This window comes from Ciconia boyciana, chromosome 12, assembly GCF_034638445.1.
Source record: "Ciconia boyciana chromosome 12, ASM3463844v1, whole genome shotgun sequence".
Classification (NCBI taxonomy): Eukaryota; Metazoa; Chordata; class Aves; order Ciconiiformes; family Ciconiidae; genus Ciconia; species Ciconia boyciana.
The window spans coordinates 15560679-15575839 of NC_132945.1; the positions used below are offsets into that span (position 1 = coordinate 15560679).

Genomic DNA, 15161 nt, shown 5'->3' on the forward strand with positions numbered 1-15161 from the left:
GCACTAAACATGCTAAGCAGCTGGCTGCGTGTTAAAGTACTGTCCATAGGCTGCATGATTTTCGCCTTCATGCCCAGAAGAAAAAAAAAAATTAAAATCCTTGGATCTGTGAGGTTTCCAGCTTCTGAAGAGAAGAAAGTGTTACTTCGCCTTTAAGCCTGGAGCCGTTCGTGTGTGTGTGTGTGTGTGTGTGTGGGCGAGTGTGTGTATGTGTGTGAGAGTGTGTGTGTGTCTCCTCCTCTTTGAGTGACACAGCACTTAGATATGCCTATCAGTAACTTAAACCCCACAAACTCCACCTTCTAAGTGAGGAAGCTGTGGGTTGATGGAAATGTAGTGAGCAGATTGAGACAGACAGTGAATCATTAGCAAACTGCAACGCCAGGATGAACTTGTCTGGAACCTAAAAGGAGAAAACAGTCTCGGAGTCCTTTGCGGTGCTGGGTTTTGCTAAATACAGCCAAAGTGGATCTAAAAGCCGGTTGATCCCCAGTCCAAGATGCTGCTGGTTTCCCAGCGGGTAGAAGCACCACGCATGGAGCCACATATTCCAGTAAGTAGCATTTGAAATCGATACGGACTGGAAAAGTAGGAGTTGATTTAAAAGGACTTAAAGAGCCTGGGAGCAGTCGCTCGCCCGGACTCGCGCGGCTGCGGCCGGAGCCGCTCTCAGCCGGGCTCGTAAAGTTTGCAGACGCGGTTCCAGAAAGTGCCCACCTTGCGCTGGCTTTGCCCGGCTGCTCTGGGCTCGTAGGGGCTGCGCCGGGGCTCGGCCGGAGAAGGAACCAGAAACTTGGGGTAAAGATTTCGCCCTCCTCTCTGGCGAGAGCTGATGTCGGTCCGGGGAGAGGAGGGAGGCTCTCGCTTGCGGCGGGAGGGAGGGGGTCCGCGGGCTGTAAAATGGTGGTGAAGAAGGTGACCTGCGGGGCGGTGCGGGCTCCGGCACGGCGGCGGGGCGGCCGGTGCGCGGCGGCGGAGAGGCCGGGGCGGGCGGGGAGGGGGCAGCCACGCCGGCGAGCCCCGTCCGCGGCGGGGGACGCTCCGGGGGCTTTCCTGTCACCGCCCGGGCGGCGACGCGCTGGGGCGCGGGAAGAGGAGGGGGATGCTGCCGGCCGCGGCCGGGGCGAAGCGGCGGCGGCCCGGGGCGAGCGGGACGGGGAGCGGGCGGAGCGGCCGGCGCCGCACGCTCCCCGCCTGCCGGTGCAGGGCAGCCGGGCTCGCTCGGCCGGCGCGGGGCCGTCCGAACTTAGCTCAGACGGGCGGGGAAGGGCGGACCCATCACGGCAAGGGGACCGCTGCGGGAAGGTGTCGCCCGTAGAGGGGCTAGTGCTGGCCTGTGTCGGGATTATTTTTTAGTAACTCCTGGTACGTGTGTTGGCAGCGGCGTGCCTGGTTATTTCGGGAGTCTGGAGCGCACGTTGTGTAGGCAGGATTCTGAACAAAAGGCTCCGCCGAGGCCAGGAGGAGCCCTCGGTTATTCCTGAAAAGAGTGTGGAGCCCAGCATTCAGCCTCCTTTTTGGCGAGGTTGCCTGCCTGTGTGCGCTTCTCGAAACGGGAATAGCCCCAAAGTGAGGGAGACGGTGCAAACGCGGCGCGTTTGCCGCCCTCTCCGAGGCTATACATGTATTTGAAATAAAATGTATGCTGACTCACGATTTAAACTGTTTTGGTTTCTCATCCTGTGATTACGATCGGGGTTTAGAGCAATTGCAGGGTAAACAAGGCGCTCGCTGACTCGGTCCCACGTCTCCTTCTAAGGCAGGGGCTGCCCCTCTTCCCCCAGTCAAGAGGCGATCCCTCCTCCCGGTCCCTCCTCCGCCGCCTTCCCGGCCTGTTGCTCGGCCCGGGGGAGCGCCGGGGCCGGGGGCACCGCGGCTTTTGTTCGGGTTTGGCTGGCGGGGGGTTGTCACCAGGGTGACTCGGAGGGATCCCGGGGAGAACGGCCGTTTCTTGGAAGAAAACGGGCTTTGGTTTCCTTTCACACCGCCCCCCCCCCCCGGAACAATAAATTAAAAGGCCGCTTTTGTTTTCCACGGTGCTCCCGGCAGGGCGGCGGGGGGAGGCGGCGGAGCCCGGCGCAGGGCAGCGGGGGCCGGGAGGCGCCGCGGAGCCGCGGCCGCTGCCCGCCGCGATCGGCTGGGCAGGTCCCCGGCGCAGTGCGCGGACGCGTGATGGCCTCGCCTCTTCCCGTCGGAAGCAGATGAGCCTGTCGGCACCGGCCGCGCGTAGGGAGCCTCCTGGCACGGGCGCTGCACGAAGAGCCTGCCGCCGCCGCCGCCTCCTCCGGCTCCGGGGGGGGACCCCGCAGTCCCTCCCCCGACCCGCCAGCGGGGCGATTAGCGGCGTCTGGCCCCTTCCCCGAGCCGGGGGCGGAGGCGCCGGCTCCCCCCGCTGCCGTGCGGCCGCCCCGGCTTGGGAGGGAGGGAGGGGTGTGGGAGCGCCGGGAGGGGCGAAATACTCCCCCGGTTATATAATGTGAGTGTTTCCCTTCTTAGCCCCGTAATCCGCGGGTAATGCCCGGTGGCCGTGCCCCCGGGGGCCGGGGGGGGCAGAGGGGGGCTGCCCCTCCCGGAGCTTCCCCCTCCGGGCCGAGCTGACGGGGAAATAAAGCTGCTGATGTGCGAGAGGGACCATATGGCGCCTCCGGGAGAGAGGGAGCCGGAACGGCCTTGAACCTGCCGGACCCAGCAGCTGTTTGCTGCCTCCCCCCGACCCCCCCGCCCGGCGGCGGGCGCACCGACGTCCCCCGGAGAAGCGGGGCCGCGGCCCCCTCTGCGCCGGCGGCGGCTTTTCCCCGCCACCCCCAAACCGGGCTACCCGCCGGAACGGGTTTTTGTGCGTTACCGTGCGAGAAGCCGGCTGCAAGTAGAGGAAGAGCGGGGCGGGGGGCGCCGGGTGCCCGGGAGGGAAGCGCGCCCGTCGGGGGGAGAAGCCCCTCGCCCGGGGCTGCCTGCCGGGCTCCCTGCCTGCCTGCCGGGCTCCCTGCCTGCCTGCGGCCGCGCCCCGCACGGTGAAGGCAGGCGAGAGCAGTTCGAGCAAGTTACACGCCAGCACCTAAAAAAGCAGCGCTCTCGTTCTGGCACTGACCATTTTCAGTTCTCTCTCCCTGCCATATGTTTGGAAGGGGAGGGGGGGAAGCAATTTGGGAAAGCTGCTCGCAGCTGAAGGGAGGAGGTGGGCTCAGGGAGTGAGATACAAGGAAATTCCATGTTAGGAAAGCATTAGCAAGGGGTGACTTCTAATGTTTTCCTGCCACTGACGTTGACAGTGACACACATGTGTGGGCTGAAATTGGAACGTCACTGAGTTTTTAAACTCAACCAGGAAATAGTCTGTTGCTCAGGGATAAAAAACAAATAGTATATATTGTAAGGCAGGTGACATGCAGTTAACAGCTCCTCTGGAGCGAGTGAAAAGCTGTTTAATGTTTAGAATTGAGCAGCTCAAATTTAATTTAGCTTTTTATTTTCAGAGGGTTGTTTTTTTTAACTTGAGGTTTTTCATCTCTATTTTTAATCCTTTTAACTAATACTTCAGAATCAGAAGAGCAAATATTGACAGGGCTTCACTTTTAGTCCCTTGTAACTAAGTAGTTCGAACCTGCAAAGTCCCTTGGATTTTTTTAAAGCTAAGGTTAAAGCTAAAGTTAAAGGGTTTGGGGGGGGGGATTAGTAATTACAGGAGGCAGTTGTGGTTTTTTTAATTCTTTTGTATGGCTTCCTGTTACACAGGTAGAAGTGTTTTATAAATACAGTGTGTTTGGTTTGGGTTTTTTACTGACCTTGTTACAAATGTTACAGGGTGGTAGCATCAGAGATTTAAAATGGGATTAGGGAGCCATCGTGCTAGATGCTTTCTGAACATACAGGAAGATCTGCTGCAGGAGTTCGTGATCCAAGGTGTCAGGCTCACGCTCTTGCCCTGACTTAAATGGTCGCTAACCTGCCTGCATGCAACAAGGACTGACGTAGGAACTGGCTTCATGAGAGAGACAAAAGTTAGGAAGGCAGAAGGTAACACAAGGGCAAGGATAACAGTAAGTAAAATCCCTGAGTCGTCCTGTAGGTTAAGTACAGTGCAACTCACTGGTTCCCAGTCATTTAATCAATAAATGTTCTATGTTACTTGCTACTCTGATGAAAGTCGCCTTAAAATAACTTTTATGAGTACGTAGCCATGGGAAAGTGAAGTAAATCTTGCAGAAGCTGTGACAAATGGATTTATCCAAACCGGGGGATGGAGTAGTAGAAGGTGGTTTGAGCTCCTTAAATAGGGAAAAAGGCAGGATCCCCAGGTCTTCATTGTTCCCTCGTGCTGGCTGTTTCTGAGTGCCAGCGTTTTTCAACATTTAGGCGAAGGTGACTATAAGTTACAATTCATTAGTAATTGCTATGGTCTCCAAATAAAGATAGTTAAATCAGTTCAAATGATGCTGGCGCCTCTCCAAGGAACCCTCTCTATATCTGACACATTTGCCACTCGCTTCTTTAAGGAACAATTAACATTGTACACTGCTATTTCTTCCTCTATGGAAAGAGCAGTAGTGTAACTCATTACCAAGGCTTTCTACCTGATGTTCCAGTTTGACTTGCTATGTGAAAAAAAAAGAAGTATTTTGAACTGAAGGAAGCAGAAGACACCAAGGCTTTGTGTTGAACTGCTTTATATCAATATTGATTTTTTAAGGGGGTTTGTGTTATAAAGAGGGAGCTTTTATCCCCCTGAGCTCTTTGGCAATTATCTTCCTGCCATAAATGTTGATACGCACATAATGGATGTAACTAAAAAACCTCCTTATCCCAGCAGAAAAGGCTGACTGTTTGTTGGAGCAGAGAGAATGCTGAGAGTGTGAATAGACAAACCCATATGTCGCTGGTGAGAGAGATAAATGATGGACGAACAGGAGTTGGTTACTATGGATCAGCACAATAAACCAATTCCCATCATACACCTCTCTTAATAATATACCAGTTTCAATGCCATTGACGGGTAACCTAGGTAGCACCAGTCAACTGTAAGTTTTTCAACTGTTCTTTTATACATCTCAAAGAACAGTTGGGACTGTTCTAATTTTTTCAGATGTTGAGTGCTAAAATTATGCACAACTTCCTTCCTTGCCAGTAATTTTGAAGGGGAACTTCGGAGCATTGCTGTACAATGCCAAATGTGCACGATACCGTGGTGTACTCATAGTAAGTTTTGTTTTGCGCACCCGTAAAAGGGGTGCACTCGAAAAGGCGATTGCTTAACAAATATGTGAAGAAACTGTTTAGGCGTTTAGTACTACCCTCATTAGTGTTGTTTTGGATTGGACCGGATATTGGAAGATACTGGAGTATTGTTTTAAGTGAAAATAGCAAAAGAACGATGCTGTTTTATTTAAAAAAAAAAAACAGCCCTGCAAAATAGGCAGTGATCAATAACACAGTTTTAACTTTCTGTAACCCATTTCAGGGCTGCCAGCAGCTGAAGGGAAACTTTGCAAAACAGTCTGTGCTTGCATCACGGTCTCCTTCCCATGTTCTTTATTATTACTGCTAGTGCTTTGCACAGAAAATTGAAGTCTGTGTCAGTTAAAGGTTTCACTTTATGTCCTTGTCTTCTGGTAGGTATTTTTCATTGCAGTTGCTACGGACCGTCCTGTTAGCTCTGTTCAAAATGGAAGTATATCTCAGGGTGACAGCGTAAGCAGGGCTCATGGCTCTTGGGACAGGACTCCATCGTTTTCGAAGTCACCAGTTGTGCTGCCGGAGAGGGATGCAGTCAGAGAGGGATAACTAGCAAATGCCAATGAGCTATGCGGAGTCTTTATTCCTCTTGGGAGGCTTCCTCACTGATAATAATTTTCATTTTTTAAATGGAAGAACATGTATTAGTAAGTCATTACTTTCCTTCAAGAGGAAAACACTTATTTTGTGCAGCATTTACTTGCAAAGTTGCAGTAGCTCTTTTTAGAGCTGTTTACTTTGGTGTGCATCTTGGATGAACTGAAAGGTGTTTGTTAGGCCGGGCAGTAGGAGAGTACACCAGTCTTTCTCCTATCAGGGCCCAGCCTAGCAGCCCTTTTTCATTTTATAGTAGATGAGACTCAGATTTGACCCTAGAATCAAGGGCTCAAGGATCAGGCCCTTGAGTAGGGAAGGGGGATTGTTGCCTGCCCCCCACCCTGCTCACTCTCACCTGGTGGAAGAAGTGAAATGGAAGCGAAGCAGGGCGAAGGATGTCGTCTCTGCAGGCGGAATTTTAGCTGGCCCTTTGCTCCTGTGGAGGAACAGTTGTGCCCAAAGGGTAGAGCAGGGGAAAGAGTTGTGGGTTTCCTTCCTCCCCTCCCTACCACGCAGCCAAGCCAGCTGGACTGGCTGGGGGAAGTAGGCTGTGCCCAGGGAGCGTGCGGCCAGTGGCTGTTTCCGCGGGGCCAGTGGGGCTGTTTCCATCCCCCAGTGGGGCCCAGGCGTGGGAGATGCAGGGGGATGCGGGATTTCGTATGGCCCTTTCCTCCGAGCGCTGCCTCATCGCTACAATGAGCCATTGACAAGCGCTGACCTGATTAAAGGGCTGCTGCGCACAGGAGGCTGGGGTGCGCGCCGGGCTGCGAGCGTGGCCAAAATTGCTCCTGGGGAGTGGGTGGCCGGGCTGCGGAGGGGGAAACCAGAATTCATCGTCGTACCCTGTCCAAAGGGAGGTGTCGTATTATGACTTGTTGAAATCCGCTCTGCTTTTCCCTGCAAGGGACTTGGCAGTTTATTGATAAAGAAGTGTTACATAAGTACCCCATCAGGCATGTCCTAATTTGTTAGTAATTGATGATCTGGGTAGTACGGAAATACCGGTGATGTTAATGCACTCCCACACATGATCTGCAATCTCCGCCAGCCCCCCGTTTTGCTTTTACTTTAATTGTAATACAGGCTTTTTCCTTTTTTTTCTTTTTCTTTTGAATTTACCTGGTGAGCCAACCGCAGCTGCCTGTTGTGCGTTCCCGTTCAGGCAGGGACAGCTGGGGGCTCAGCCTGTCGCAGGCATGATATAGATTACCTCTGCAGGGGAGGGTGTTAACTATGTTATTGTTTCACCCCATGTCAGGCAATCTATTGAGTGGCATCAGTGCTAGCCCAGGGGGAAGCCAGTTTTTGCACCTTCCACCTTTGGAGGTACGGTGTAAGTCAAGTGGGACGGTCGCGGTGGTGCGTCCGCAGGTCCTGCGCCAGGGTTTGTCAGCGCGGGGAAGCCAGGGCGCTTTTTGCACAGCACAGAGCAAGCACCCTTCAGTTTCTCCCCTGCTGATAGCAGGCTGTATTTGCAGGGATTTGAAAACCAGCTACTTTTGTCGTGCCACGGCTAGAGAGATCGGAAAAAACATTTACTTCTGTTGACATGCACAGAAAGAAATAATTAGTGGATATCATCAACGTGATCTGGCTGCCTCTTTTGTCTTGCATTGTTTTTCTTTTGCATTTCTGCGGAAGTTTCTTTTTCTCTAGAATTAAGTACCTCAGAACTCCGAGCAGGTTCGGGAGTTACACCTACCCGAGACATACCTATTTATTGTTTTCAGAATAACACGGCGCCTTTACTCTGTTGTGGGCAATGAAATCCATTACCTGCATTGAAATCAGAAGCAGCGAGGTAACTTTCTAGTTATGTTGTGAAATATAATGCCATTGTTAGCTTTTATTAACGTCTCGAGGTTGATTATACGGCGGTTAGAAGCCTGTTCTGCTGTGCAAAAGGCTGTCTTTAATTTCAAGTGGTTGATCCTGATCAGGCAGTTAGAGCGGCTGCAGCAACAATTGCTTGGAGCTCTAAATCACATTTGTCACAAGATCTGCCTGGTAGCATTGGCTGCTCGAAGACTTACTCTGACTTTTCAGCGTTACCCTTTGGTTGGATTGCAGTGGTGAGGGACTTGCCAATCTTCCCTGTTCTTTGTGCCTAATGCTGAAAGACTGGCAAGCTTTATGCTATGTTTTCTGAAGAGGGCCCAGCTTTACTAAGCTGCCTGTCTGTCAGGGATTAATTTAACCTCTAATTACTACATTTTCTTCACAGTTTGCTGCACATGAGCGTGTTATAACAAAAGCACAAAGAAGTATGTCATTTTATTTAGCCACTACTCTGAAATTAATTTAGGGGGTACAGAGTCAGATCTGACACACTTGGTGTTAAAATAATTGTGCTGGCATTAGAATTAAAGTACATAATCTTGTTGTTTCTAATGATACAACAGTACTAGTGTAAATAGTGTTGTTAACTTGTTAGTCATAGCCACAGTAATAGAAATGATATCTAGTTACAGAGAAATACACAAATAAGCATGGCAGCAAAAGTTTCCCCAAAATAATTCATGGTTTCCCCCAAATAATGCATGGTTTCTGCTTGATTCCCATCCACCATTTGGGTTTAGGATTACATGTCTAAGAGTAGTTTGTTGTTTTTTCTGAAAAGATCTTCCAAATCGCAATAAACAAACATTTACGATGGCTTGGCTTTCTTCCAGCCTGGATAATGATTTTTGAAAATTTTTTTTTTTAACACGCGGCATCTTGGGAACAGTACAAAAGGCCATATGTCCTCTTCTGCCTGCTCACACTGACATCAGCGATGCCGCAGTTCACGTTGCATTGAGAGCAGTGTCTAGTCTTGAAGGAAGGGAGTGAATCTGTTTCTGTTAGGAAACATAGGATGAAGTTCTTCTTTTCCAGTTCTGTGTTCTGTAGTATTTACAGTGAAGGGTCTTTTTTCCTTTGGGAAGGTTTGGATTGGGAAATGCAGCCTACCTCCGGTTTAGGTAAGTGGAGTTAAAAGAACTGTTGTTGTTACATAAGAAATTTGCAGTAGCTGTCTCTTCGTTCTGCCCCGTGTCCATCACCTCTGAGCAGGCTTGTTGAAATGACTTTGAAAATGTAATTTCTCACATAGGGTTGGATCTGCAAAATCGTTGGTTATGTACTGACGATTTATTTCTGGTGGAAACAGAAGATTGGTTGTATATTTTTGTGTCATGCATTTGAGTTACAGAGGACGGGCCCAACTCAGTAATTCTCCTTCAGTAAAAACTGTAACTGCATTTGATGGGAAACTTTCCCCAAAGATTCCCCAAGGTCAGATAGGACACGGTTACCGAGTCAAATCTTGTAGTCCTTTCTCAAAAGGAGAATTAATGTGGCATCATTATCCAGGCTTGTGACAACAGTGACACAGGATTGCCAAAAAGACTAATGGAAGGAGATGGATGATTGATTCTCTTTACAGTAGTAGATCAGGTTATTTCTCTGAATTCTTTCTTGAGTTCTCTCAGTTCCCAAACTGTAACCAGTTACTGTAATTATTTACTCTAATAACTTCCAATCTACATGGAAATTGAACATAAATTAAGATCAACTGATGTAAGGGATGGGATGGTTCAGTGAGCTGACAGTAAGGTATGGAGACGCTTTTGCTCATCAGAAGTAGTTGATGTACACGGGGTGGCTGTTTGATGGCTGTGTGGAGTGAGTGGTAAGTCCCTGCTCTAATTTTTGTCGATATGAGTTTTCGTGTAACAATTTGGAGATTTCCTAAGGTAGAAGCCAAGCCTGAATACTGCCTACTCTAATTTCAAAATGGTCAAGATTTTTTTTTAAAGGGTCTGAATATCTGTAGCCCCACAGGCCTCCAGAGGCGGAGGCAATTTTTGGAGTAAATAGTTCCCAGGTTCTTACTTGTCCATTGTAAAATGGGGATAATGGTGTTTTACCTTAACCTTCACACTAAGCATCCTTACCTAGTTAAATATTTTGTAAATCGTAAGTGCTTATTACTAGCTGAGGTCTTTAGGGACTTCTCACACAGTTGGAAATTATATTCAAAATAAAGGCAGGTACATCTTACTCTAAGACCCCCTCAGTGTGAATGATAGTTTTATTTCTTTGCTTTGGCTATAATGTCAAAGCAGGTGGATTTTTTATCCCCCCTCCCTGCCCCCCCCCCCATCATAGGATCTTCCTTTTTGCTGAAACTTCAGAATTTGATATAGAGGGAAAGAAAATATTTAAAGACAAAAATAGCATCTACTCTCAGGCATGTATTTTAATGTTTCGTTCTCCGTCACAGATCTACATAGGTTAAGTTTGGGGCAAAGGTAAACGAATGAATATTTTACGAAGACATTTGTCATATGCAGTTCCAGTCACACACAAGAAGCTTTTTCCCCATATATTAGTATGTAACACTTAGTATGTAAACATTTTCATTAGTTTAAGAATAATTATGCAACAGTCATTTCATGTGGTTATCAGAATAGGTACTGAGTATAATTTCATTTTGCTTTGACTAGTTACTTTAAATCTTACTAGGATTTTCACAATTCCAAATTTATATACAGAAATAATTTCTGAATTCATCCGGTATTTCAGTAACCCAGTAGATCATGCTGATGGTCAGGTACTTTTAAGGAGTTCACTCTTCCTGTTCCTTTAACTTACTTATTTTCTTAATTAACTGTGTTGATTTAAATAAAGTCACACAGACTGAAAAAAAACCCAAGTATATACAATCTTGCAGTCAGAAATACAGGCAAAAGGTTTTGATCTCTGACTGCCAAATGGTGACTCATTAAAAAGGAATTTTTGTTCCTCCCTTTTCAAAGGGTTACTCACTACCAAGCGGTAAATATCTAGTTTTGATGCTACTGCATTGAAATGCCTGACATTGTTGGTGTATTAAGTCCAAGCGCTGTAAGATTATTTGATCACAGGCCCCATGAAGTTTTGTTTTGTTGTTTTTCTCGATTAAAAAAAAACTGTTGGGGGATTTTCTTCAAGCTTTACCCTGTCAGTTTGAGTAGAGTCTAAAATGAAATATGTTTGGATTTTAATAACAGAGGACCCTGTCCATACTTTAAGCAGTGGGTCATTCAAATTATTTTTAAACACACAGGACCATGCAAGCACTAATTTCTTTCTAATTTTGCATTGGGTAACATTAGACAAGGACATTGGAATTGTCTAAATCAAAAAAATTCTCTTTGTCTTCCACATCAAGGGTTGTGTGCTAAGCATTTTCTAATATTGCATTGCATAAAGCTGAAAATAAACTGTACTGAAGAGACACAGTCAAAATCCAACCAAAGGCATGCCCTTTTTCTCAATTTCCATATTATTCTTGACTCTCTGAGCCATCTGCTTTGTCTTCCTGTTCTTACCTATTCTCCGCATTTGATGGAAGGGCACAAAGGCGTGTTTGAATCCTCCATCTCATCTCCTCCTCTTATTTATGGATTGGTTGGTTTGAACTTTACATAGCGTTGGAAGGATGTTTTCTTGGTTGCAGCAACACTTGTGTTTGACTTGAAGCAGAAGGAGAGTGCGTTTGGGCTTTTCAGTCTTTATGAGAAGTGAATCTTGGTCCCTGATCCCAGAAGGTAGATCAGCCTTAATTTCAAGTGAAAGTCTTGCATCTTCAGATATCTTCCCATGTCAGTTAAAGTTCAATATTCTTGAATTCCAGAGATATAGATGAGTCAAATCTAAAGTTTAGGGCAAGTGTGAAGGATGTAAGAGAAAATGTAGATGTTTCTTCTGATGCCACTCTCCTCTCCCCTTCAGGGCTCCTACAGTCTGTCAGCTGTAACAGAGTGATTTGATTACTTGGTAGTGTTAAGCTAAAAGAATAAATCTAAGCGCCTTGGGAATGGGGAACCAATCCAACAATCAAAAGCAAACAAGTTAATAAATGTGAAGCATTTCTGCACGGTGCTGCTGCAGAAATGCTACTTCCAGAAATGCTGGGGGGCAGCCGTGACTATTGGACCAGTCAATTAGTGCAAGGATGTTCACTGTACACACCACCATTAATTGGATGCTGGGGGCTGCGCTCTGTGTTTTGAAGAAGTGCGTGTCTTCTCTTGGTTATAAATTATGAAAATCTCGAATGTCGCAAGCTGAACTGTTTATTGCTCACCCCTTTGCTTCCCAGTCACTCTAACATACCTGCAAAAAGCTTGACCTAGGCAGTCTAATTGCCCTTTCTTGAAAATCATTCTGGCTCTACACATCATCTACAAATTCTTTTTTTCCCCTTGTCAGCTCTTCTCTCCCGCTACTCCAGCCCCCCAAAATCTGGTCGGAAATAGAGCATTTGAGTGACTGTCCACAGAGGCCGTTTGAAATCCAAGTCATCCACTCGGACTGGTTTCCGATGCCCACATGCCAGGCTACGTACAGTCTGGAGTCCTTTGTAAGGGCAGCGGGCATAGCAATATTGTGAGCTACAGCAACAGTGTCAAGTGCTGCTGTGTTAGAAAACCCCTACTACTAGCGCGCATGGAACTGATTTTGGATGTTGGTACTCGTGCAGATAAGGCGCGGATTAATTACCAGAAGTCTTATGCCAGCCTGTAGCTTTAATTTTATCATATCTAAGAATGGCAGTAATGGCAAACTAGCTGGTAAATGACCGATTCTGGCTGCTCACGAATCCTCTGTTTGGAGCATCTATATTGGTAACTACATGTCTATTATTTCAGGATTTAAAATGGTCACCCATTTTGCAGCCTTCAGCTAGTCCAGCAAAGTGAATGCTTTGTTGGCATTCACATCCGGAACAGAAACAGGTATAGGGCTTTGTACGAGGACTGCAGAAAACGTACCACCGAGTGCTTTGCCATCTGCTACCCAAAACGTAGTGAAGCAAACTGTTAAACTTCGCGTGCAGCTTAGGGCTTGATTAACTTAAATTACCCTCCTGTTGTACATGTTTGCAATGCCAAGTGGATTAGGTGGCATATATTTTCAAGAAATACATGCTCATTATTAAGAAGGGTTAAGCAATAACATCCAGCGGTCATTTCCTTTTGGAGCATAGCTGTGTGTCTGTAGTGTAATTTGTTTGTTTATGCGTACGCTGGATCCTGGCGAGGAGGTGGACCAGGGCTGCGGGCGCCAGCGGAGCTGCTCTGCGGCGCTGGCTGGCCCAGCTGCGCGGGCTGGTGCTGCCCGAGCCGCCGATGGAGAGCCAGGGACCTCGGGGCGCAGAGGTGAAGAGGTCCAAAGTACGAGGAGGCAATGGTAGGGGAGAGAGAGCAGGGACGAGCTGGGACTGAAGGGAGGGCAAAGCCAAGGAGACAGAGGGAGAGCTGAGGAAGCTGGGCAGGTGGCTGGGGGGAGGATGGAGGCACGGCAGGTCCGGGCCCACCTCGGGAGGGCTGGGATCCCTCATGTGCCTGGTCCGCCAGGTCCAGCGTCTCCGACTGCTTCCACTCAAGCAGTAAGTGTTTCCTGTGTGCAAACTCGTTCTGTGCTCCCTCAACACTGACCTACAGACGGTGCTTCTCTTTATCTCCATTGTCTTTTTTAAGTTTGCAACTCTTCTTTTTTTCCGTGTACTCTTGCTTTCATACCTTTGTTGTGATTGCTCTGCCGGAGAAATTGGACTCTCTTAGCAGCAGTGAAGAGATGCTCCAGGGAGCTAACCCTGTGTCAACCCTTCAGAGGCAGGCACGGCTGTGGCAGGGAGCAGGCACGGTGCCGGGGCTGCACACCTTTGATTGCCCTGTGAGCACGGGCACGTGTTGGTTTGGTTTATTTTGTTAGAAGGATTTTTCTTTGGGCGAGCGCAGTGCTTGGGCAGCCCAGCCTCTGAACAGCTGACCAAAGCATGCAACTGCTATTCAGTGTGCAGCTGCGGTACGTGCCGGTTGGCTTTGAGCCGGTGCTAACACTGGGACCAAAGTCAAGGTATGTCTGCGCTGCTGTCCTTGTTGTGTAAATTCACTGGTGCAGGCAGAAATAGTGAAGACCGCTTTCACCTGGCTAACCTGCTGGTTACCGCCAGCAGGACAGCTAGGGTTGCATGAGCTGAGTTTGGGCTGCAGAGGTTGCTTAAGGCATGAAGTAAATAATCTGGCACTTGACCCATGTGGAACAGCAGAAGCGCCCGGTGCGGCATCGCTAGCCTTGCCCGGGCCAGCCCCGTGGGCACGTCTGAGATCAGTGCACCTCGCTGTGCCCGGGAAGGTGGTTCAGAAGATCAGCTGAGCTGCTAACAAACCATCTTCCCAAATCTCCTTCAACAGAAATTTGGGATCTTAAGGTGGCCTTGGCTTCTGTTGACCTAAGATGGTAATGTTCTCTTTTGCAGCTACCTCTGAAGCATTGTAGCTTCTCTGAAGTAAGGAGACGTAATTCAGTGTTTATAAAGGCAGACGGGAAAGTAAAAGATTCTTTAGTTCTCTCTGAGAGCTTTTTTACACGTAGAAAGAATGAGTCACTTGACATTTCATTATTGAATAGGAGCTGATTTACAAGTGTGTATGCTCTAAGATGAATGTTGGTGGATGAACTATAGTTTCCTCCATGACCATGCTGTAAATGGGCTTCAGCCAGTTTGATGTAATTCATTCTGTGGCACTGTGCTGTCTTTTGAAATGGAAGCATCATCCTTCTTATGATCTTCTGAAGGCTAGAAGGCCGATTAACGTGGGAATTCTTGATTAGCTTTAATTCAGCTCTACTACTCCAGGAAAGCATAGTTCCTGAATTGCACAAAGAGAGACTCTTCAAAACACGGATCCAAATCAGCGTACTAGAGATCCTGTTGGTAGGTGTGGTGACTATGATTAATATTTACTTGATGCCTTTCATCTTCCAAGTACTTTACACAGAACAAGCATTTCATCTTCAGAAAAGATGTATTAGTTAGGTGAAATAAGTTTTACTGTCTCTGCGTTATTAATAAAGGCAGGGAAACTGAAGCAAAGAGATTAAAGTAGTTTGCTCATGGTTACAAAGAAGGCCAGTGTTGAAACTGTAATTTCTGGTTTCTCTTAGTCTGTGTCCAGACTAATGTCTCTTCTTTGTAAGAAGAAGCAGCAGGACAAACTTTTGAGTAAGAACATCATAAGAATTTAGTGAGGCAGCGTAGCAGATGTTGCAGCTGCACCTGTGGCACTTAGGCTGGTGCCCCGCTGAGGGATGCACTGTTCTCCTCCCTTGGCACTGCAGTCTCTCATCCACCCTTATGGAGGCATCACCACAGGTTGCTGCTTGAGTTGCAAAGCATCCGTGGACCTTCTCGTCGGCTGATATAATGGCTCGGTTTAGTCACTGGTCCGGCTGGACCATTGGAGACATAAGTATGTGTCGAGATTTCCGGAGTAAAAGAGTTTCTGCTGGAGTGAATA

General features: G+C 47.9%; 1 protein-coding gene across 2 annotated transcripts in view; it reads left to right on the forward strand.

Annotated features, from left to right (window-relative positions):
• Window positions 1-316: 316 nt before the first annotated feature.
• Window positions 317-15161, forward strand: part of MAMLD1 (mastermind like domain containing 1) — an 83605-nt gene continuing 68760 nt past the window's right edge. The window contains exon 1 of one of the 2 annotated variants that reach the window (XM_072877182.1): window positions 317-553. In XM_072877182.1, coding sequence (XP_072733283.1) covers window positions 500-553 — 54 coding nt within the window. In that variant the 5' untranslated portion in view covers window positions 317-499. The remainder of the gene's footprint in view (window positions 554-15161) is intronic. The other variant, XM_072877183.1, reaches the window with a different exon arrangement.